Below are 25,296 nucleotides of genomic sequence, written 5' to 3' on the forward strand. Positions count from 1 at the left end.
TGCATATAATTAAGATTCTTAACCAATTATAAATGTCCATATATGTACAGTCTGGATAAACAAAAAAAAAGACTTTTTGACCTTTTTTGATCGGTCACTCATTGGCAATTCCATTCTAATTGAGCAAATTATGAATTTATTATGTACATGTGAGACAAACTGGTATTTTTCCAAGTCATTAGAATATTTCTACTTTTTATTCATATAAGTATTAGCATTTTCATTTTCATAAATGAAAATAAGGGAACCCATCTTTAAAATCTAATCAAATATTATGTGAAGTCTTTATAAATAGGTTCAGTGTTATTAAAAGATGTTATTGAAGTAATTTTCAAATTATAATGAGTGTAGTTTCCCAGTTGTTTCAAACATGATAAGAATTTTTTACGTCAATTACAATATTTTCTTGTTTAAATCACGAAATCTACACTAAGACATCCTGTGGTTTTTTCCCATCATTAAAACAAGCTAACAACATTACCCAACAGTGATCTTTGTGTCATCTCATATTATGAGAAAAATGTAATAATATCAATATTTTTAAGGAAAAAGTGGGATATCAAATTACAGTAAGTATTCATTACTCTAGAATAGTTTGAGCAGTAATTTAAGCTATAGATCAAGGGAGACAAATCTTTTTTATGAAGTCAAATTAACTAGCTAAATTCAAATCAGTGGGTATTAAACTGTCAACTTTGAAGGCTCCAAAATGAATGCTGAGTTGACAATCTCAGTCACACAATGGTATCAGTTGATGTTAGTAGATGTGGATTCCATGCCTTGTCAGTGGATCCCAATTTCTCACAATTTTTATCATTTAAAATAAGGAAAGAAAAGCCCTATGCATGGCCACATTGCCTGTTCAGTAGCCCCTACTGACAATGGATAAAAGATAGAGATATACCAAGATCAATTCTGTGAGAGCACCTGCTTTGACTTTTAAGACCAAGAAGAATAATCATGCAATATCATGCAACCTGTTGATGCAATAACCATGCCATGAAAATGCCTCAAAAATATAGAAGATAGCGCCATTCCAAATGAAAGTGATGGAATGCAGTAAAAATAAGATAAAAACATATAAAAGAAGACAAGAAATGTGAGTGAACTTCTAGATTTCAGTTTCTGTTACCATCTGCTGTATAATATCGACTGCAGACCTGTACAGCAAGCAGACGGACAGACGATAGTATCTGTAAGAAAAGGGTAAATTATGAGTCAGAAATGAATGTAACAGATACTTGACTTATCTTTCTTTAAACATAAAGGTAAAACATTATTTATCTTAAAGAGATATTGGCTGTAAATCTTGTTATCATGGTAGACAGAAGTCATCATTCCTTACCAACTTACAGAACAAGGTAGCCGCCATCCAGACTGAAAAGATGTAGCAAAAAACTTATGTTACAAATAACTGCATGCAACTTTAAAAATGGCCCTAGTAAGCAGATGGATGGATGAAGAGACTCTCTCCCTGTTGGAAATTTGCTTTGTTTACTGCTCATGCCCAATAGTTAATTTCCAATTAAAATGGGTGAAATCATGAGCTGTCAATAGTGTAAGACGATGTGATGGAGGCTAAAGACGTTAAGGTACCAGTTTAACTCAGTGTATTAAGACACATAGCTTTAGCTTAGTTAGATCCAGCTTGACTTTCTGAGTGAAAACACGGTTATAGCCTTTAGTCCAAAATTGGAAATATACTCTACATATCCTGGCCAATTATAAATTATACTCTTTGATCTAACAATTAGTTTCAGACTAAAACAATTACTGTTCAACCAAATATTGATATGATAACATAACATATCAATTACTACAAAGTAATACCTGATTGTATATCTTATACATGATAAAAACACATTTAGATTTTGTTTCCGTTTAACTATAAAACCATACATATTCTTTTTTATGACAACTGTCTTCCAGACAACTTTTGGAAATTCTATGTTTTCAATTAAACATTCTGAAAAACTAATTAATGCTAATATTAATGACACCCAAAGGGCACTGATCAGTTTTTTAGCTGAGGAAATTGTAAAACCAACTTGTTTTCATGTTATTTCTGTATTTGTTTATGTTTATATGGTAATGTTTAACTAAGCAACCAGATGAGATGAAAAAAATTACCAATTGAAACTACTTAATGCCTAATTTTCAAAGTTCATCAATTTAATTTGTGCTACAAGACAATTAAATGAAATGAGATGAATGGAAGTTTTTATGCCCTACTCTTCTGCACCTCATTGGGCTGATGAAGATAGGCAATGCCATGCAGTGTGCAATTTGAGGAAAAGTTTGCAAGGATAGCTGTATTAACCTACTCTTTTTAAATTTCCAACTGTCTTTAACGTGTACAGCCTGTAGCACACGGTTTTTCCATGTCAGCCCCTCTTACCTGTATCACTGACAAGGGGAGACTGGGTTGAAAAATCTGAACGTACTATCTCGATCTATGCTGGAATCGAACCCTGGACCTATGAGCAAGCGTCTAACTCACTGAGCCTCAGCAGCTCTTACAAGACAATTAAAGACAGTATAGGTTAACACTGGCAATAATACCAAACCACCCATAGGTAATGCCCTTTAGCACAAATCATTCTGAGCCAACTTCCTAGAAATCTCCTTAGCAACCGAAGATACAATCAGACTGAATTACATTACTTATAAAATACACATCAAAAACATTTCACACATTAAAACATGAAATATATCACCAGTTTTATTTCTGCTTCAAGTTTGATACTTAGAAAGATTTCCATCTTGATAGAATGTTGAGAAAATTGTAAGATTCAGCAGACAAAAAAAATGAAATGGTTTTGAAAAAAGATAAAAATACCTCAACAAAATGATGTGAATTTTTGGAATGTTTTTTTATCTAGCTGATTGTACTATTGTTTTGTCCATTGGACTGATGCAAATGTGTGTGGCGTTTATATCACCATAAATGCCATTGCCTCATCACCAAAAAATTAGGCGTAGTATTTTAAATAGCAAATAGACAGTCTCCAATCGTTTTGAAAAAAGATAAAAATACCTCAAGAAAATGATGTGAATTTTTGGAATGTATTTTTATCTAGCTGATTGTATTTATACTATAATGGCTACACTTTATTTAAATTGGAAGTGGTAAGTCTACTTGACGCTGCAAGAAATTTGCCATATTTGGGGGTTGATTAAAGGCTTGAATATATGTTTACATTAGCTATTGTTTTGTCCATTGGTCTGATGCAAATTTGTGTGGCGTTTATATCACCATAAATGCCATTGCCTCATCATCAAAAAATTAGGCGTAGTATTTGAAAACTTTAATATAAGCAATAAACTGTTACCCTATGTTGGTTAGGGTCGTATATCAGGACAAAGGTTAGCTGGAAAATTAATCATAAATGCGCTAACTGATATATGACCATAATTGCCATAGGGTAACTGTTTATTACTTAAATAGTCTTCAGAACTACTTAAACTGTAAGAAAATCACATAATTCCTTCAAATAGACCTCAAAAATGAAATTTAACTTTCTATTTATTTCGTTCACAAGCTTATCTTCTCTCTGAAATTTGGGGTCTCCGAAAGTTTATATAGTCTCTGACACCAAGACATTTTCTGTCAAAGCTGTTCGTAAACGAAGTGGAACAGGTTGATTGAGTCTACTGTATCTTCCTGACATCTCAAAGATATTCAAATAAACATATGGTAGCAAATTTAATAAGCTTACAAGTGACATAGAAATATGCAAATAGAGTGTATATAACTATAAAACGCATGTGTTGATAATTAATTCCTGAAATACTTAATTACCATGGTAATTAACACTTACAACAGGTACCAATTAGAGAGTGCTAGAGTGAAATTCAGAAGAGAGAATGAAATGTGTTATACAGGTATTTTAAAGGGATTGTAAAGAGTTTATTTAAAACAATTAATGTGTATCGGGGACAATGATAGCATCAATTTGCATCATTCCAATTTTCGATCAGACGTCTGTGGTTCCTGCTTTTCCCTTACAACTAAGTGTTTGATAACATCATTAATTGCAAAATATGCTTTATCAAATAAGGACCTTAGCAATGAGTGTCTTCATCAAACACTTAGTTTATCAGTGTACCGATACACGTGAAAAATTTAGAAAACCTCTTTACAATCCCTTTAAGAATTAAGAATTTTTTTGTGGTCATGTTGAATTAGTTGAATTAAGAAGTAGGTTTCTTACCATGTCTTCTTGCTTACAGCTTTCCTTGGTACTGTAGAAAAATTCATACGATTATACAGAGGTATATTTACATAGGGTCCCATAGGATCCTCCCATGTTCTACTGGTCATCTTGCAAACTAGAGTCCAGTTCAGGCACAGTAATCAAACACACCTTTGATCCAATAAAGCTTCAGAGCACAACTAGTCAAAACAATTCCAGCTTCTCAAACCATGAAGCAGACGTCATGAAATTTTATTGAAATTGTTCATTTGCAAACATCACCTTACAATGCACATCTTTTTTTTTCAAATGTCTTTAGATCTTTCATTCAGTAAAATGGCAAGAAGCTGTAAACTAACGTCTGGCACTAGTTTTGTCAGATAAATTATTTTCAATGTTTACACTTTTTTAATCAAAAATCAGACAAGCAGACGCAGAAAAAATGAAAAAATTATGGCACAATAATATCTCCAATCTCTGACAATTTGCCCAAATGATAAACAAAACGTATTTTGGGCACGATTATCCACAATGATTATCCACAATGATAGCACGTTACTTGGTTTATTTATATAAAACAATGAGTTATTTGTGGGAATACGTTGTAGGTGGTAATTGAAATAAAAATCAAATTAAATTTCTAGTAGTGTGTTGGCACCATTACTAATTAAATCCAGAATAATTACAACTATCCTAATTCTTCACATCAAAATTTGGTCAACTTGAAATAAATTCTAAATTCAGGTCTTTTCAGTTTCCTTTGAAATTTTATCCTACTTTGTCACAAAGAAAGATCTTACTGACTAGATTGAAGTTTATAAAATGGAAGACAGTAGCTCGTTAATTGAAATCTTTCCCACAAGTTTTAATTACAGAACACTAATTAGTAACAGTATTTAATTAGTATTAATTAGGTACCACAGCAGTAGATAGTAACAGAGATCCAGTTCTTTTTATTAGACATCCATAACATTTTTGAAAGATCTTTGCAAATCCATGAATATCAAACAAGCTATGGAAGAATAGGTTCTGGAAATGTTACTTCTTGGTGAATATCCAAAATTGGTCTTCGATGTCAGCTTATGGATTTGGGCATCTGACATTTACGCTGCAGCAGTCTCTTATGGACAGGTTACTTCTGGGTTATTTTCCAAAAAGATGTCCCTTGTTGCCAGTTTTTGAATTTGATTTGGTTCACTAAAATATCAATAGTGGTCTCTTCTTTATGAAATTAAATTTACTGACACTTGGTTTTATTCCGAATGATGTCCTGTTATCTGCTAATAAACTCTGTTTTCAAATTATGGATTTGGTTGGCTTACATCTATGCAGCAGTCTTTGCTGAATCCAACAGACAATCCACAAATAATCTTTGGGTTTACTTTCCAAATTTATATAACACGTTTGTTGTTCTCTTGCCAGCAAGTCATCAATATTCACAAAATGATCTGAAATTGATCTCTAATTTAACCTGAACAGTAATGAAAATATCATATCAGTTGATATAGTAGTAGTTACAGTGACACAGTATGTAATAATATATAATCACATATATAGATATATATATAACTTACTAATCAATGTTATTTGACTATCAGAAATGTAACATATTGTATAATAATTGTTTTTGGTATTTATGACATTGAAAATGTCATTAACCTAGACTAAGGATGGAATTTGAAAACTTTCAAAATAGTCTATTGTTCAGTTCTGATCAAAATGGCTGAGTATTGTTGAAAAACACTCTTGTAATTGTGTGGGTTACTATTGTCAATTTTCTCAAGGGTGTTTTGTTTACTTTTTCAGAAGGAATTTGGTGTTTTGAAATATTGTTGTCTAAGTTAATCTCTCAATCTACAGCTTTCTCTTTCTTGTATTTACATAAGAAGTAAAATATATAACCAATTCATATTACATCTATACATCACTCGAAAATCTTCCAAATTCAAACAAAATGTTTAACAAATTTGCACCCAGTATCCTCTTCACAAAATATGTTTTAAAATATTTCTCAGGCTATAGGAAAAAGATGGAGTTCAAAGAGAAAAACTGTTTGGAAATGTGTGAAAACCATATCACATTACACCTTGAGGAAACCAAATTTCATAGAAACACAGAGTGAGTTTTAAATCATACTAAAAATATCCATCAACACTTCTTCACACAGACTAAAACTCATCTTTTGAAATTTGATAATGGACAATATTTTGCCTGGAATTCTTCTATTATATGAATATTGATGATTTCAACAGTTTTTCAGGGTTAGAGTTTTCATGTATGAAATTTGATGCCAGACTATTTCCAGTCATAAAACACTTTACCGCATTTTCAAAACACACTTCTACTGTGAGATTGACTTCTGATGATTGTAGCAGATTTTTGATGATCTCCATTCAAATCACAAAATCGTGAAATATTTCACATTTTGCCCAACCAGAAGGCAAAAGTCACAATACAACAAGGTAACACAAAGTTTCCAAAGAGTAAACCACTTTCAGTTTTAAAGCACCAGAGTTTCAGCCACTTCAGCCTGCTACAAATGAACTTGTTTCTGCCAGATCAAATCATTAGATAGTGAATGAAAAAAATAAATAACCAGCAGCAGCCGGCACACAGAAATTTATCCTAAAAGTTCAAAGGTCAAAGCTAATTAAACCATTCTGTGCTTGCTTTGTTGATTTCACAGTAACTAGGTGCAGTACGAACATCTGGGAGAGAGGTGAAATACGTATTCTTAATGGAATCACTATAACATATTGAAACTGTTTCTGTACAAGCAGATTTCATCTATCTCTCACCATGTGGCTAGTACATTCATAATTACTCAAACAAGATTCACACAGTCTTTCAAATGATACTACAAGATATCTATCAATTCTTCAAAAAACAACATGGAGTCAGATGTAAATTCAGTTTGAAAATATCAAATTATGTTTTTATAGCCACACAGCACGAAAAATTATCACTGAACTATTCCAAAAGGCACAAAAAGAAAACATCCTCAATCTCACTGGTTTTGGAAAATCACTTCACAACACATAAATCCCAACGAAATCCTCCGAGAAGGTAAGGAATTTAGAACCAACATTCCTTGACCACTCAAACTTGTTTTTTTAAGTGAAAACTTTGATTCAAGTTTCAGCCATTACTGTGTTTGATTTCTGGTCGAAAATAGCAGAAGTATTTCTGGTGAATGTATGAGATAGAACTGTATGTGTTACTATATTTAGATGTGTAGCAGAAGTGATAAGAAGGTTGGGAGAACATTTTGGCAGATGTGTTGATCCATAGTAAAGTCAGGTCAGTGTTTTATCAGATGTTTCAAGAAGAAGTAAACCATTTCTTTCGTTCCAACCTAGTAGAACTTGAATCTAAAAGATCTTAAGCCAACTTTGGCACATTTTTATCCATGGGAATCCATTAGAATTCAATTTCAAAATCAAGTTAGGTACATATGCTGCATAATTGTATCAAATCTTTTCTGTATTTTTCAGGTTACCATGAGCAACTACTTGCTTTGTCAAACCACTGCTCTGGAATAAGTTGTGAAGTAAATTATATATTTTTTGACTTCAAAGAAACCCTGTTTCCACTCTTCAATTGAGTCTCTTAACTTTACAATATGCATTGGTAATTCATTAGTAAGGCTATATTCTCCGATGCTTCACCAACATTGGGATTTGTTTAGTAATTTCTAGTACATGAATGAGTCATAAGAGAATATGAAATATTGATATTAAAGTATAGAGTATATATATATCTGATATATCAGTATATGTGATCTATAAAACTGTCTATTAATCATCAAATACATCTGTTACTGTAGCAACATTTTTTTTCCATATCTTTTACACAGAGGCATATACAGCTTTTTTTCTTTCAAAATTTAATTCGTGATCAAATGCTTTAGATATATAATCCTCATCATGATGGCTTTATGAAATTAGAAAACCTTTCTTCTCAAAACTGGGCTCATAAAGAAAGGCAACATTGTTTTGTTTACTCTGATATAAATTTTTCATGACAGTGGCAACAGCATGCTCTTTTTATGCTATCTGACTTTTTTTATAATTTTAACAGTTAGCAGCACATATGGTTTAACAACCATACAATTTTTTCCCTGACAGTCCCTTTGATCTGCTTCACTGACAAGATTGATATGAGCTTGAAATATACAAATGCACCATCTCCACTTATGCCATGGTCAAACCAAAACCCTCCAGGTTAGCTTACATGTTTAACTCACAAAGTCATTCTGGCTTGATATGGGAGCCAAGAACTCAAGAACTGGAACTGGACATATGTAAAAGCAAATAAATGACTTGACTTAAATTTATGACTGCAAGTGAAATGTGAAGCTAAGTTCTGGAAACCATGATCATGAATTACCGGGCCCAAAATAATCACACAACTTGTTAAATACAGTTTTTCTATGCAAAAAAATGAAATGAAATGAATGGAGTTTTACGTCCTACTTTTCTGCACCTTATGGGCTAATGAAGACGGGCAACACCATGGAGGGTGGCATGAGAGAAATTTTGCCAGGACAGCGGCATTAGCCTGCTCTTTTTCGATTTCCAACTGTCGAGGGATCTTTAACGTGCATAGCCTGTAGCACACATGGCCACGGTTTATTGTCCCATCCGAATGACTATATGCTTTTTCCATGTCAGTCTCTTTTAACTTCATCACTGACGCGGGGAAACCAGGTATTATCTCGACCTATGCAGGGATTGAACCCTGGACCTTCAGGTTAGCGAGCAAGCATCTAATTCACTGAGCCACCGCTGCTCCCAGGTTTCCTATGTAGGAAACAGAATAAACTGTAGGGTCAACAGAAACACTAACAATAATATAGCCTATTCTACTTGATATTTATAGAATAAAAAATAAAATTGGCAACTTGTGTATATTTTATCTGATTTGATATGTTTCTGTATGTAGTACTACCTATCTCTAGAGTATTCATTAATATCCAAAGCATCACTTTACATTAACCTATTTTTGCCAGTACAAAAAAATTGAAAGCAGATAAATTTTCTGCAATTAGCTAGATACTTTTTCGTCAATGTTCTACTATTAATACACCAAATACATGGCCTTAGCTTTGTAGAATTCTTATGTTGTCTGCAACACTTGACAGTACTTTTTGGTGATAAGGTTCAATCTACTTTCCTTGGATTTAAAGGCTGATAAGCTAATTATAATCTGGTACACAGTCTAGGATTCCCTGTAAATTAGTTCTGGTGAGGCTCTGCAACTGAGTTTGTCAACTTAGTTTACAGTTTGTGGTTAAAAAATGCAACTGAAATTGAGAAAAGTACTTTCTGCCACTATACAACTGGGGCAAATGGCAAAAATGGATTTAGATATAAAAAAAAAACCCAAAAAACCCCAAAACTCAGTTTTGATGCCACTCTGCAACTGGGTTGTCAACTTAGGTCATCAGACAGAATCCAGAAAGCGCAACTGAAATTCAATACTATATAGTTCTGATCAACTGATGAACTCAAAATTCACAGGTAATATTTCTCATCATCTAGTATAAATCTTTCAAGACATACAAGATAATCATAAAACATTCAATTCAGCAGATTATACCATCAGAAAAACATCAAGTTGGAAAATAGAAGTAGAGCCAAGATAAACATAATTATTAAACATAATAAATAACATTAATAATATATTTAACATTATTAATCATAATAGATTTAACATTATTAATCATAATAGATTTAACATTATTAATCATAATAGATTTAACATTATTAATCATAATAGATTTAACATTATTAATCATAACAGATTTAACATTATTAATCATAATAGATTTAACATTATTAATCATAATAGATTTAACATTATTAATCATAATAGATTTAACATTATTAATCATAATAGATTTAACATTATTAATCATAATAGATTTAACATTATTAATCATAATAGATTTAACATTATTAATCATAATAGATTTAACATTATTAATTATAATAGATTTAACATTATTAATCATATTAGATTTAACATTATTAATCATAATAGATTTAACATTATTAATTATAATAGATTTAACATTATTAATCATATTAGATTTAACATAATTACTGGAAATTCTAAAATTAGTAAAATTGATATATTCAAGGTCGATTGTTATGGTTTTCCACAAGTAGTATATCATTGGTAACTTTAGAAAGAGTTATTATCCAAGCAAATCTTAAAAAATACGCCCTTTTTACAATCACTTTATGTTTAATTTTTTTTAGCATTTTTTTTTTATCATAAAGCTCAAAAGAAGGTGCTTGTTCCTTTTTGCAGACATTCACAGTAAAAACTTAAAAAATGTACTCAATTTTATTCTGGAATTACAGCAGCCACTCATCTTATCATGAGTATCTAAAAAACGCCTGAGGGGGGACAAAAATGAGGTGTTTCACCTATGTGAAATCCTCTAAAAATGAGTCCTCATATACCACAATGTCAATCAGAAGCCATAGAAGCCTAAAACTTCATTTCTTCTTCTGTTGACCTCATAAAAACAAAAAAAAAAGACCTTGAAAATATTCCCGATTAACCCAAATATCATATAAATGTGATGAATGTATCTTATCAATCTATCTAAATGTTATATAAGTTGTTCACATCTTACCTGAAATGTTGCTGAACCGTTTGGTTTCATTTATTCCTTTCAACTATTATACACTAGGTTTAACATCTACATACCAAGTCTAGAAAATAATCAAAAATACCTTAGTTTAATTAAGCGAATACCGGAGTTTATGTAAAAATAATGTGGTTAATAAACATAACTACATTAACACAGTTAGAGAATTATAATTATGATTCTTTTAAACTATAATTAAACTTGACGGCTTAACCTTGAATTGTTAAAGGAATAATGCCATTTATTTTTTGCTTATATAGTGACTTGACAGTTTAACCTTGAATCTTTAAAAGGAGTAATGCCTCATATTTTTCACTAATATAGTGACTTGACAGCTTAACTTTGAATCTTTAAAGGAGCAATGCCACATATTTTCAACAGCGCTGTTTTTATGTCTCCATTTTTTTTAAAGGTATGTTAACAGTTTTTCTTAAATCCTTATGTGTATCAGGGACATTGTTAGCATCAATTTGCACCATTCCAATTTTTAATTAGATGATTGTGGTTCTTACAATTCCATCAAAACTACGCCTTTAATGACATCACTCTCACTAAGGTCCTTATATATCAATAGCAGCTTTTGCAATAGTGACGTCATAAATCACATATACTTATTGGATTTGCAAGAAGTACAGACGTCTGACTGAATACTGGAATGGTGAAATGCTATCAGTGTCCAGGATACACATAAAAAGTTTAGAAAAATTTCTTTACAATCCCTTTAATATGACATCATTTTTACCATGATATATACTTAAAAGAAGTTTATACATAATATGAAACGAGTTGCAAATATCAAAATTTTCTGCTAATATATATGTATACAAGAAAGTAAGAAATTGCTCTATTCCATTATTATACTTGTCTCTAAAACAATTTTTCATGATACAAAAATCATGCAATGTTCTTATTTTTCAGAATATATATAATCTTCTATAATACGAAGAATAACAAAAATGGAGGCAGCCATTCAGCAAAGTTCCATTATTACTATGTATTTATTAAAAGACTAAAAATCACTTTTTAAATTCCAGAAATAAAAAAAGGTAAGCTTGCGATATAATCATAGAAATAGACTGTGCATTGCCTTGAAGTTGCACCTTTTTCAGGAACTGCTATATTGGAATTTCATGAAGATGCCAATTTGGATTTTATTCAAGGAAATCTTGTATGAAAACGTCTAATGCACTGCAGAGTTCTCAACAAACACTTGAAGAAAGAAAACAATTGGCATCAAAACTGAAAATATTCAAGAAATATATTTCCAAACATTGTGCAATAACAAGTAGGAATGCAGTGCAGTAATTTGAGCGAGACTAAGAGTAACTAGTCCGAAACATGTAAACTCTAGTGGTTTTTGACAGATGTTGGTATGTCTAGAGTCATAAAAACTAAAGCAAGATCTGTGGAGATTTTGTACATTGCTGTTAAGTTACTCATTTTTTCTCTCCAATAAATTTTAAATTACTCTTTATAAGGGCATACACAGTTTATTATTGAGTTTTGAACTTTGGAAAAGGATTCTGAACTTAAACCCCTCCTAAGAAATGGCAACATTGGCACTACAAGAGCTCTTAAAGGGACAGGTAGCCATTTTTTTGACCAATCATACTTTCGTCTCAGAAACTGGATTTTTTCAACTAAGCCAATCAGGAATAGTGCTCACAGCTGACCTTCAAAATATGAGCCTTCAAATCTATGTGTGTCCAGAATTATCTGCGTTTGAATATTAAAATGACGACTCATCAATTTAAGATACTCTGTGATATATTGGAAAGACATATATAGAAATAGTGAGTAAAATTCATAGTTTGAAGTATTTTTAAATGAATTTTAAGATTTTTGTACATTTCTAGTACTTCTGAAGACTATTTACATATATTCAAGATTTAAATCATCGCCCCAAAATGGCGCACCTGTCCCTTTAAGGGAATAATCATTAAATATAATATTCTTATCTCTTATGATTGAAGATGGTTGCTTAACAAAGATGGCCGCAGGAGCAGGATTCACTGTACACAAAGTTTTTCTACAACTACATTAAAGGCAGAGTGTTTCAGACTAACATGGAGAAATAATATTCAAACAAAAAGATCAAACCACCCAGAAAACATAGAAAATAATCAAGTATAGGACTAAAAAAATACTCTCATTACTGGCTCCATTAGACATATAATGAGGAACCATGTTTTTATACAGAAACTAGAGAGAAAATGAGTAAAACAAACATGGACTACTATAATAATAATTAACTAACTAGGCACTGCAGGTATAGAATAAACGGTATTGAGACGGTACTTTCCTTTCAGTGCTAGTACAGCATCTGCATACAGCTCCACATAACTACTTTCTACTTGCAAAGTTTCTTATCTTGGCATACTTTCTGGGGGCCGCCATGGCTCAGTGAGTTAGACACGTATGCTCGCTAACAATGTCAAGCTATTACTAACTTCTTACTTATACCTTGACTGCATTAGCCACCTTTCTTGTATCATGAAATACAGGGATTCGATTGAATTGTACATCAGCTATTACAGTCAATTGGAGGGCTCGACAGAAAGACTAAACATAATGGCTATAAACACAGGCTGGGCAAACTAGGGATCATTGACAAGTTGGAAACTTCTACAGCCTTTGTGGAATTCCCTTCATTTCATACTATCATATGTATACACATTTGTTTATCATTGACAAGGTGTTCTCATATCTCCTCTATGAAATTAAATCATTTGGCAAGTGTTATATTCAAATGTCTAATAAATTCTTTTCCTAATTTTTCTTAAAACAATATAATTAGTCTGACAAACAATTTGTTTTTTAACTAAGATATCTTTCATCTTGATTATTCCTTTTGGCAAAAACAGGTCATTAGAGCTATCAGAGAAAGGAAAACAAAAGATAAAATAGAATTCCATTAACTCTACTTTACGAACAGAATGAAGTAGGCCAGTAGGTCACCATCTTTAGAATGGTCCAAGTATTAAGAACTTTTGTCTTATACCTTGAATACAATAGCCTATGTTCGTGTATCACAGCATTTTGTAAATACAGTGATTTGATTAGATTGTATGCTAACGAATACAGCCAATCAGAGCACTCGATAGAAAAGTCTGTAAATATTGACCAAAATATTAAGTTTTCTGTTGAGGGCTCTGATTGAGTGTATTCACTGGCATACAATCCAATCAAATGGCTGCATTGGCATTCTGAGATATAAGAACAGTAGCCCTTGGAGACCATTTTGAAGATGGTAGGCCAATTAACGAAGATGTTTCAGACTTTTCCTTGTGGACAAGGTTGAAAAATGATCTGCTCCGCAATGAATATATTCAGATCCAAACCTGCGCCTCAGATTTTTAATCTTAAATCAACCTGTATGACTTTTTTCTTGACATTATGAACTTCATTTTTGATATTTTAATTCCACAGTTCACTCCAATTGATGTGATAGATCCTCGTATTTTATGGAGTAAAACCTTGCTATCAAAATTGATAACAAAGTCTGTCTACAGCAAAGTAATTTTGAAAGATGTTGATACTTTCAGAGGAACTCTTACTGAGAAAATTACTCACAAGTTAAAAGTGGCCAAAGGGAGATAATTCAAAATGTTTTTCAGAGATAAAGAATACAGACTGCAAAATAATTCTCAGCCCACATCTCTTATAGACAAGGCAAAAATAATGGTGCCAGATTCCTGTGTATTTACTGTTGAATTTATCATTATTTAAGAGATTAGATAACAAAGAAAATCAAATCATTCACAATGTTATAAATGTGAAAATGAAGAATTGTAGAATTGTTGCTGCCATTCCACTAAAACTAAGTGCTATATGACGTCACTAATCACAAAGCGCCTTATGTGATATAAGCAGAAATAATTAAGTGTACTTCTACAACACTTTAATATATTTTCAGAATTTAGTAGTGGAGCCATAACAAAATTTATCATCCATGATAATTTCCATAATTTTGAAAGTATTCAACCGAAAGACTTTTTTCTTAATAGACTCAAGGGCCAATTATGCAAATTTTATCTGGAATAGCATCCTTAAAAGACAATAGGGAAATATAAACCAATGAACTTATAAGCCTACTACTCAGTTTCAACAATAACTGTTTAAAGCAATAACTCAGTAATCAAAATTCACCCCAAAATGATAAAACTTAATACTCAATGCTTGATCTATGAAACAAGTCAGTAATCAATAATTTTAGGCAAGTTGTGATATATTCATTCTTAATTTGATCAATTGATATCTTGAGAACAACTCAGTAATCAATAGTTGTAAGATGTATACAAATGAGTTCTAATGAAAACTACTCAGTGTAATCAGTTTGAAATTGAAAGTGAAATGTGTTGAAAACTACTCATGGTGAGTTGTATTGAAAGCAATCTAAATCTACTTAAGATAAGAAAATTAATGAGTTGTATTGAAAACTACTCAGTAATCAGTTGAAATTGATAGTGAGTTGTATTGAAAACTACTCAGGGTAATCAGTTGAAATTGATAGTGAGTTGTATTGAAAACTACTCAGGGTAATCAGTTGAAATTGATAGTGAGTTGTATTGAAAACTACTCAGGGTAATCAGTTGAAATTGATAGTGAGTTGTATTGAAAACTACTCAGGGTAATCAGTTGAAATTGATAGTGAGTTGTATTGAAAACTACTCAGGGTAATCAGTTGAAACTGATAGTGAGTTGTATTGAAAACTACTCAGTAATCAGCTGATTAAAGAATGCAACTCAGTAATCTAAATCTACTTATGATAAGAAAATTGATAGTGAGTTGTATTGAAAAGTACTCAGGGTAATCAGTTGGTAAAAGAATACAAATCAGTGATCAGTTGATTAAAGAGTACAACTCAGTAATCTAAATCTACCAATAAGAAAATTATTAGTGAGTTGTATGGAAAAATACTCAGGGTAATCAGTTGATTAAAGAATGCAACTCAGTAATAAGTTGATTAAAGAATACAACTCAGTTATCTAAATCTACCTATTATAAATTAATAGTGAGTTGTATGGAAAATTACTCATGGTAATCAGTTGATCAAAGAATACGACTCAGTAATCATAACTTGATTAAAGAATAAAAATTCAGCAATGTAAATAAAAACAAAACTTCCATTCCAATCGCCTGGAGTGATAGTAACATTTATTGATTTATCAAAAACTTACCCCAACCAGAATATTCAAAGAGCAACATATAGGAAATAAATCGCAAAATCAGACCAATAAATTCCTTTCAAAGTCAAAAAATAATATCTCTTCGGAGTAAGAAATGGATCATAAATAAATCCATTAACAATATCAAATAGATAGTCCGAAACAATTGACTCTGTAATATCTTCACTATGTTCTGATTTGCAATATTTTCATTCCTAAAGCTAACTTACAGCCTACAGCTAACAGTACCCCTTTCCATATCAGTCCTTCCACCTGCGTCACTGATATGGAAAAACCAAGGTAAAATAAAATAAAATAATTCCTGAACCTACGTCTGAATCTAAGTCAGCGATCACGCTTTTACTGAGTCACCTCTGCTCTCTCAGTCCGTTAAAAAGACAGGGTTTCAGACTACAAAACAAAAGATATTTTAAGAGTTAATACCTGTTGTATTAACTACATTATGAGTTTAATATAGACAGGTAGTAGATATATAGTTAGCAGTATATTATTTATACACCATACACCTGTTATCATCATTGTTACACTCTCATCTTTATCTATCATTATTAGTGGAGGTGCCAGCCTCTAATGCCGGTGGGTACAAATAGGGCCAGACTGACACAACTGACGGAGCTGACCTCAGAATGCAGCAACACTGTGGATGCATCATAGTAACAAGAGAGAGTTCTCCCTCGAAAATTTCCACTCATTAAGTGCATTTAGACAGATATTTTGGGGCAAAGAAGTATAAAAATAACATGTCTAACTTTGTTAAAAATAAAGTGGGGGTACAACTGAGGCTGTAAACCATTCTTCTATTTTCTATATTCTCATAACATTTTCTAATGGTTTTTTTTAATTGTTCAAGAGTTACTTGATAATTTAGTAGAAACTGCCTCTCTAACAATGTAGGAACACATCTATCTCCAAAATCTTCTTTTAAAAACCCATCAAATAATAAAAAACTACTTTGGTTCTATTCCAAGATAACGTAGCTTTTACAAAGATAAGATTGGTTTAAAACAGTGTTACATTTTCAATACTTATCTCTAAGTTCTTGATGGATAGTTTTTATACAGATAACATGATATATTAGGTTAAATCTCTCCATGATTAATCTTTTGTTAATAAAAAAAATCAAATGTTGTGAGCTAACTTCTAAGTAAAGTTAAATCAAATGCTGAGTTAATCAACTTCTATGTAAATCCACAAGCTGAGTAAATTAACAAGCTGAGTAAATCAAATGCTTGGTAAATCTAATGTGTCTGATTAAATCAACTCGCTGAGTAAATCAACTGGATGAGTTAATCAAATGGCTGAGTACATCACCAAGCAGAGTAAATCAAATGCTTAGTATATCAACTGTGTCTGAGTAAATCAACTGAGCTGCTGAGTAAATCAACTGAGGTGCTGAGTAAAACAAATGCTAAATAAAAAAAATTGCTGAATTAAACACTGAGTAAATCAACTGATAAAAAAACTCTAAGAAACCAGGAAATCAAATAATAATGTAAATCACTGTTGAGTAATTCAGCTGCTGAGTAAATCAACTGAGCTGCTGAGTAAATCAACTGAGCTACTGAGTAAAACAAATGTTAAATAAAAAAAATTGCTGAACTAAACACTGAGTTAATCAACTGATAAAAAACACTAAGAAACCAAGAAATCAAATAATAATGTAAATCACTGTTGAGTAATTCAGCTGCTGAGTAAATCAACTGCTTAAAAAATCTAACACTTAGAAACATCACCTGGAGTGAGTAAATGAACTGATTTGAAAATCAAAAGTTTAACAAAACTTATGAGTAAATCAACTACTAACTGAGTATCCATGTGATACATCAACAAAGTCAATTGTCCATAAAGAGAAATCAATATACTGGCAGCTCTGAATGGTTTCATAACAAATAGCTACTAAGAACAAAATAATTGTTTCTAAGGAATATACTTTGAATTATTTACTCTTACTCTAAAATAATCTGTTACTAATCCTACCTATTTCTGTTGCATCACTTTCATTTGTCCATGGTTCCTAACTTCAAAAACACTGAATCAGATCAAGGCCTCACCATTGCAAATGCCATATTGTCTTGAATCTTGTAAAGATTTTCTTTAATTACAGGAACCAGAATCCATCAAATCATACTTTCACACACAATTAAATCAATTATTAACTTAGGAAACTTCAATGTACTGGCAGCCCCCCGTCGCCAGGTATGAATTGATGCTGGGGCTCAGATTTTGTACTTAAAAAATTTGAAGAACTAAAGGCCCATAGAACTCATTTCTGCCAATTTTGAGATGCCAAAAACATCAAAATCTATATCTTTTTGATTTTGCACAAAGACATTGTAAATGAATCAATCTCTGCTGAACTGAAGAAGGTTTAGCTGGGGTTAATTCTCACTTGCTGGGGCCCAGCCCTCACAGACCCCACCCTAACGACGGGGTTGAGTACCGGTACTGTAACAAATAAAAAACTTACCTTCAGTTTACTACACATAGAAATCTGGTTCCAAAGATTGAAAACATAACAACTTGCAATATCAGCTTAATTTCATACTCTTAATACATTACAATGTCATCCTACATAATATAACTAAGAATCTAAACTCAACAAGAAAGATACATTTATCTTGTTAGTCCTATTATAATTTATATAAACTAGAATGTTATTGCAAACTTTTATATCTATTCTTCCAAATAGACATATAATCCCATCTTAGTCACATCAATTAATCCTTTAAACAAATTATATAAGATCTTTTCACAGATATCTAATCAAAATCAGAAAATAAACTCCATAATTTCTCCCAGCAATAATAGAGAAAAGCTAGAAATGTACAAGCACTTAGAAAATCAATGATGAGAAATAAACTGGTGCCAGAATATTGGAAGTTAGATTGGAAGAATTTGGTAGATTTAGCTAAGAAGAGATGGTCAGAGATAAGACCATGGGTCAGTATTGGTCAGTTACTGTTTAATCAATAATCTTATTATTCCTTAATTACTCATTTTACAAACAGACAATTCTCCTCAAATTTCAGATTTCTTTTGAATATTTTCTTTGACAAAAAAGGGAACACAAATCTATGCTTTAGTAGGCCTACAGGTTTAAAAGAAAAATTAAGGAAAATTTCTTTATCTCATTCAATTATTGGTAACATAAGCTTGCACATCTTTAAAGGTTCACACACCCTTATAGATACATATATGAGACCATTGTTCACTTTATCCAAATAGCTTTGACCATTTTCAGATGATAGGCTATAGGCCTAGGCCTAAAGCACAATTACGTTTTGTTTCTGAACACACCTTCACATGCCAATGTCAAGATCTCTGTCTTATTGAAGCCTAGTTTTCTAACAAGCATTTGATTAGCTATATTTTCAATCCTCACAAGAGGGAAAAATAGTAATTTAAAGCCTGACGACGCAGCCAACGGTGTCATAGGCTGTCCTAACAAGAAAAGTTCTGTAGTAGGCCTACCTAATGATGTCAATCAAGGTATTAGACAGAGTTCATCACAGCTCCTTATAAACCAAGGCAAATATAATCAATTGCCACCTTAGTGTTTACTCTTTTTTGTCCTATTTCAGCATTTTCCACAATTTTTTGGAGTAGTTTGCTATAACACTAATGATTGATCAGTGTCACTGTCAGTGAGCGTCAGACTCATTCGGACAACTGCTAGGGAAATTTGCAAGATAAATGCTTCTTAACATTTTCTACAAAATATGTAATGCCATCGACTCAACGCTGAGGAATGCTTGAATTTCACTTACTTCGTAAATCGGGCTTGAATAAATCATCTGAAGTTTATTTTACTTTTTGTAAGTTATCCATCACAGCATATCATTTAGTCGGTAGTTATAAGACAGTCGGTACTTACCGCAAGTTCTCCAAATATCTCGCGTGAAGAGACATGGCTGACTTTCGATGATTCGTGTAATGTTTTCAGAGGTTGTAACATAAATTTGCGACATGGAGGGAGTAGAGACAAGGACAACCCTTATGATTAATGCAGGAATGTCATTCCTAGGCTTTCTGCTCTGTCTCAACATAATACCGAAGTTTAAGCCAATGTTTATTGAGGCTAAATTGTTCGGAATAGATATGAGCAAAACATCCAAACAAAAAGTGTGAGTTTGCATCATCCTTTCCTCTAGCCAGTTAGGCACTATTATAGTTTGAGAGTGGGAATGATAGGCACGTCAACCCTCTCTCCAGTCTCAGGGATTGTTGCGTTTGATGTTTTATATTGACATTGTAGAAAAATGTCTTTTAATTATCTGCTAGAAAGTAGCCTATGACTGTTTGCCTTTGAAATAGAGGCTAAAGCAAGCACTACAGTAATATTGATCCTTTCCAATTTCTGGAATAATATATAAAATTGATCTTATGAAATATAATATAGCCTATATTAGCCTATTTACCAGTACTTTTTTTTGTATATGCATTTCAGTCCAGAAGCATTAGGAGTAGTTTGTGGCGCTGTATTTTTAATTATTTTGTTTTTATTTATACCAATACCATTTTATAAACATTTATCAACTGGTACTGAGAAATTTCCCTATCATGAGGTGAGAATGATAATAAGTTTGGAATATGACAAAAAAAAAATTTATCATGAATAAGCTTATATCAGGACTTTTCTGCTTATGGCAGATACAAGATCATCTAAACTTATTGACCAAAAGACATTTTTAACCCAGGGTTTTTCAACTTTTTTCTTTCTATTTAGGATCCTTCATTGTTTGCATAACCCCCCCTTCCTCCTATGCATCCCTAGTGTTTCGTGATTTTCTCTTGGGTTTTTCCAGCAATCGTTTTTATTTCGGATAGTATAGCCTAATTGAATAGAACAACTTGTAAGTGTCAAAAATTTACTGTTGGACTACAAAGCAACCCCATAATTTTAAAATTACCCCCAGGTTGAAAGCCCCTGTTTTAACCAATGATATGCAATTGAAAATTTATTTTGAATTTTTGTTAAGTAATTATTGTGATCAGAGAGTAGACCAGTGGACGAAAGTAATTTTTACTCATTCCATATCATTAATTTCAGTATGTAGAATATTTAGCTGCCTTATTATCAATATGTTGTATGGTGTTTCTGGGATTTGCTGATGATGTATTAGATTTAAGATGGCGTCATAAACTACTTCTACCAACTATATCATCACTGCCTTTATTAATGGTTTATTTTGTTAATTTTAATTCTACTACTATCATTGTTCCTCAGCCATTGAGAGGCTTACTTGGTTATGATCTCAATTTAGGTAGGTATTTCCTAAGTTAAAATTTCCTCTCCAGAGGTCATTCATATTCTACATAAACATGACGTGACCTAAGAATAATGTTTCAGTACACAGTTTTATTATTGATATATGCAGGTTGTTTATATTTTATCTGCAGGTTGTTTATATTTTATCTGCAGGTTGTTTATATTTTATCTGCAGGTTGTTTATATTATACCTGCAGGTTGTTTATATAATGTGTGTATTTGTAAGTTATTTATATTATGTGTGTATGGGTATGTTAGCTGTGTTCTATATATATATTAAGGTTATTTATTTTTTGTATTTGTAGGTTGTTTATACTATGTTTATATATTTGTAGGTTGTTTATACTATGTTTATATATTTGTAGGTTGTTTATACTATGTTTATATATTTGTAGGTTGTTTATACTATGTTTATATATTTGTAGGTTGTTTATACTATGTTTATATATTTGTAGGTTGTTTATACTATGTTTATATATTTGTAGGTTGTTTATACTATGTTTATATGGGTATGTTAGCTGTGTTCTGTACCAATGCTATCAATATATTAGCTGGCGTTAATGGTTTAGAAGTTGGACAGTCATGGGTCATTGGTTGTTCTGTTTTAATATTTAATTTCATTGAACTTTCAGGTAAATATAAAATCGAACTTTATTATGGCATGTTGCAATATCTGATTTGCAAGCCACATAATTGTCCATCTTTGTAGAAATTTACATTTTTATAAACAACTTTCAATGTGACCACTTTAAAGTTGCAGCTATAAGCTTTTTTTTCAAATTTTTTTCTAAAACAAGGAATGTTTCTGTATTGATATTGAATTTTAACAAGATTAAGAAAAGACATGACATTCTAATCTAAAGATGTATGATTCAAACTAGAAGGGGTGATGTAATATAATAATATTCCTGATGACAGTGTGATAACCACATTGAAGCCACATTGTGCTTCTAATATGCCTTTGAAAGATTAAATTGAATATTGTAGGGGAACAACGAGATGCTCACATGTTTTCTAGTTATTTTATTATGCCGTTTATTAGTGTTACTTCAGCTTTATTATATTATAATTGGTGAGTATGATAATATATATATATAATATTCTGTATTTTTTGAAATTTTAAGTCATTAATATATACGAAAGTGAACAAATTTTAAATGTCTTTATTCTTGCAGATTGCTATTAAGAATAGGGCATTGGCTAATATGATGCTAGAACATGCAAGGGATTGTAATGAGATTTTTCTAAAAAAAAAATATGTGTATCAGGGATACTGTTAGCATTAATTTGCATATTTCATATTTTCAGAAGTCTGTAGTTCCTGCAAGTCCACAAAAAACTAACCTTTTTATGAAGTCACTTTTGTAGATAATATATAAGACTTAGTTTCAATGGAATTGCAATACACAATCATCTTTTATTCAAGAATTGAAGGCAATATTCACCAAAAGTAAAATTAGAAATAAGAAAAAAAAAAGAAATTTTGTTTTATTTTCAGGTACCCCTCTCAAGTGTTTGTTGGTGATACATTTTGTTATTTTTCTGGAATGACGTTTGCTGTGGTAGCCATATTAGGACATTTCAGTAAAACTATGTTGTTGTTTTTTATTCCTCAAATTTTAAATTTTATTTATTCTGTACCTCAGTTGTTTAGATTTGTACCCTGTCCTAGACATAGATTACCAAGGTAAGTTATTGAATTATTTTATAGTTGATTTTGTAGATTCTAATTAACTGGGAAAAACCCACTGTTTTGGCCATTTCTCTTGTCACATGGTAAAGCAGTCCTTATCTAAATAGTTAGATCATATTAGGTAAAAATTTTGTGGTTAAGAATTCGGCAGAGGCAGCGAACTTAACTTATTTAGAACCTAATGATAGCTGTTAGTAAAAACATGATCAATAAATTCTGAATGAATTAAATTATCACTTAAAAGAAAATTTAGTCAATGCTGATTGGATAAAAAAAAAGTGGGTTAGGTCCTAGTCATTGCTGTTGATTCAGCTGTATTTGTAACATCCATAACTAGGGTGGGCTTGGGTGCTGTCTTGACAAAATTCCTTCATTGTACACTGCATGATGTTGCTTCTATTAAACAGTTGTCCTGGATAGCTGATTACACATTTGTTCTTAATTATCTGACTTTGAAATTAATGGTTAATGTATGTACCCTTTCAACACTCGTGGCTTCCCATGTCTTTTGAATCGGCCATTACCAAGTAGCATCACATAACATCAAGTTATATACTAAAATGTATATAATTTTCACCACCAGGTGCATTTGACATTAAATTTTTTGTACACTCAGTATTCAAAGGGATTAATTTTTCATGTATAGCCTTTTTTTTTCAGATTTAATGCCAAAACAGAGAAATTAGAATTGAGTACAACAAAGTTTAAATATAAAGAATTGAGTATCATTGGAAAGTTATTAATCAACATCTATAGACTAGTAGGGTGTATTAAAATTCTAGATAATAATGAGGAATTTATGGAATGTAATAATTTTACTTTGATAAATCTGGCTATAAGATATCTGGGTCCATTACATGAAAGAACCCTAGTCTCAATTCTACTGATATTTCAAGTAAGTATTTATTTGCCATTCCTCTATTTAAGGGGGGTGTTTGATTGGTTTGTTCTGCACGTTCAGGAGAACGTTATAAAACAAGTTGGAGTTCAGAGCACGTTCAACGTGTGACGAAAAAATAGACAAAATTCAAAATGGTGGAGAAAGGAAAAGATGAAAAATTAATTTAATTTAACATATCAGCTTTCATACCGTTCGATTGGCGGGAGAATGGGAACAGATGGAACCTGTTCAGAACTTTCCAATCGAGCACCACCATGGCATTCTGCAAGGGGAGAATATTTGACATGGATAACAACTGCAGAGGCTCTCAAAGCCATTCCACCACTTGTCCTTTGCCAATCCTTTTGGTATCAACATTTTCTAACCTACAAGTATTAATGTTTGAACACTGGACAGATCTACAGCTGAGTTGACTGATCGAAAATTGATCTTATAAAATCAATAGTAAACCATTAACTGTTTGTTCATCTGTTTAAAGGCTGGTTTATACTCGGCTAAGCAAAACGCAGGATTTTCTTCGTTCTTATCTTCTTTATCTTCACTTCGCTCTTTGGCTTAGCGGTGTATAACCAGCCTTTATCTATTCATCATTTCACACTTTTTTTTCTATATTTTCAGATATTTTGCAGTATTATTGCTTTTACTATTCGTTATCAGCTTGCTTTATTGTTTTATGAAAAATTATCATAAATCAAGTCTTCATTTGTGATTTGTTCATGTGAGGCCATTGTTTTTGTTTTTAAAGAAAAAAAGGTTATAAATTATTTTTATGTTCATTTTTTCTTGTCTTAAAGGGACAGAGGCTTCATTTTTGCTACCAATCATACCTTAGTCTCATAAATGGAATATTTTTTAGCTAAGCCAATCGGTAATAGTGTTCACAGCGCAGCGTCGAAATCTAAACCTTCTAATCAATGTCTGTCTAGAATTATCTGTGTTTGAAAGTTAAAATGACGAGTCGTCTTTTCATGAAACACTTCCATATAGAGAAAAGACATATATAAATAGTTAAAGAAATTCCTAGTTTGAGATATTTTGCGATTTCTGTACATTTCTAGTACTTCTAAAGACTATTTACATATATTCAACACTCAACCCCCCAAGATGGCACCTCTCTCCATTTAACACCTAATCACATAGCAATGGTCTTTCTCAGTTTGGCCATTTTCACTGACTGGATGTCCAACTTTTACAAAGGAACAGACTTGAAGGAATACAAGCATCAATACTTGGCTATCCATAACACTTATCAAAATTGATATTCATAATCTGCTATAAAAATTACAGTAGTATAAAAGAAAATACAATTATAACTTATATAATTTAATTTAAGTCTGATAAATACAGTTTATAATTTACAATTTATAATACAATTATTACATA

General features: G+C 31.6%; 1 protein-coding gene across 1 annotated transcript; it reads left to right on the top strand.

Moving 5' to 3' along the window:
- Positions 1–20,043: 20,043 nt before the first annotated feature.
- LOTGIDRAFT_184756 (hypothetical protein) lies at positions 20,044–24,676 on the top strand (the record flags this gene model as incomplete). Its single annotated transcript, XM_009046052.1, has 8 exons — positions 20,044–20,174; positions 20,498–20,615; positions 21,101–21,314; positions 21,805–21,951; positions 22,307–22,391; positions 22,818–23,006; positions 23,673–23,907; positions 24,532–24,676. 8 exons carry the CDS (start codon positions 20,047–20,049, stop codon positions 24,601–24,603), a joined length of 1,188 nt encoding a protein of 395 aa, XP_009044300.1. The 3' UTR covers positions 24,604–24,676.
- Positions 24,677–25,296: the final 620 nt, after the last annotated feature.

This window comes from Lottia gigantea, assembly GCF_000327385.1.
Source record: "Lottia gigantea unplaced genomic scaffold LOTGIsca_10, whole genome shotgun sequence".
In the NCBI taxonomy this organism is placed as follows: Eukaryota; Metazoa; Mollusca; class Gastropoda; family Lottiidae; genus Lottia; species Lottia gigantea.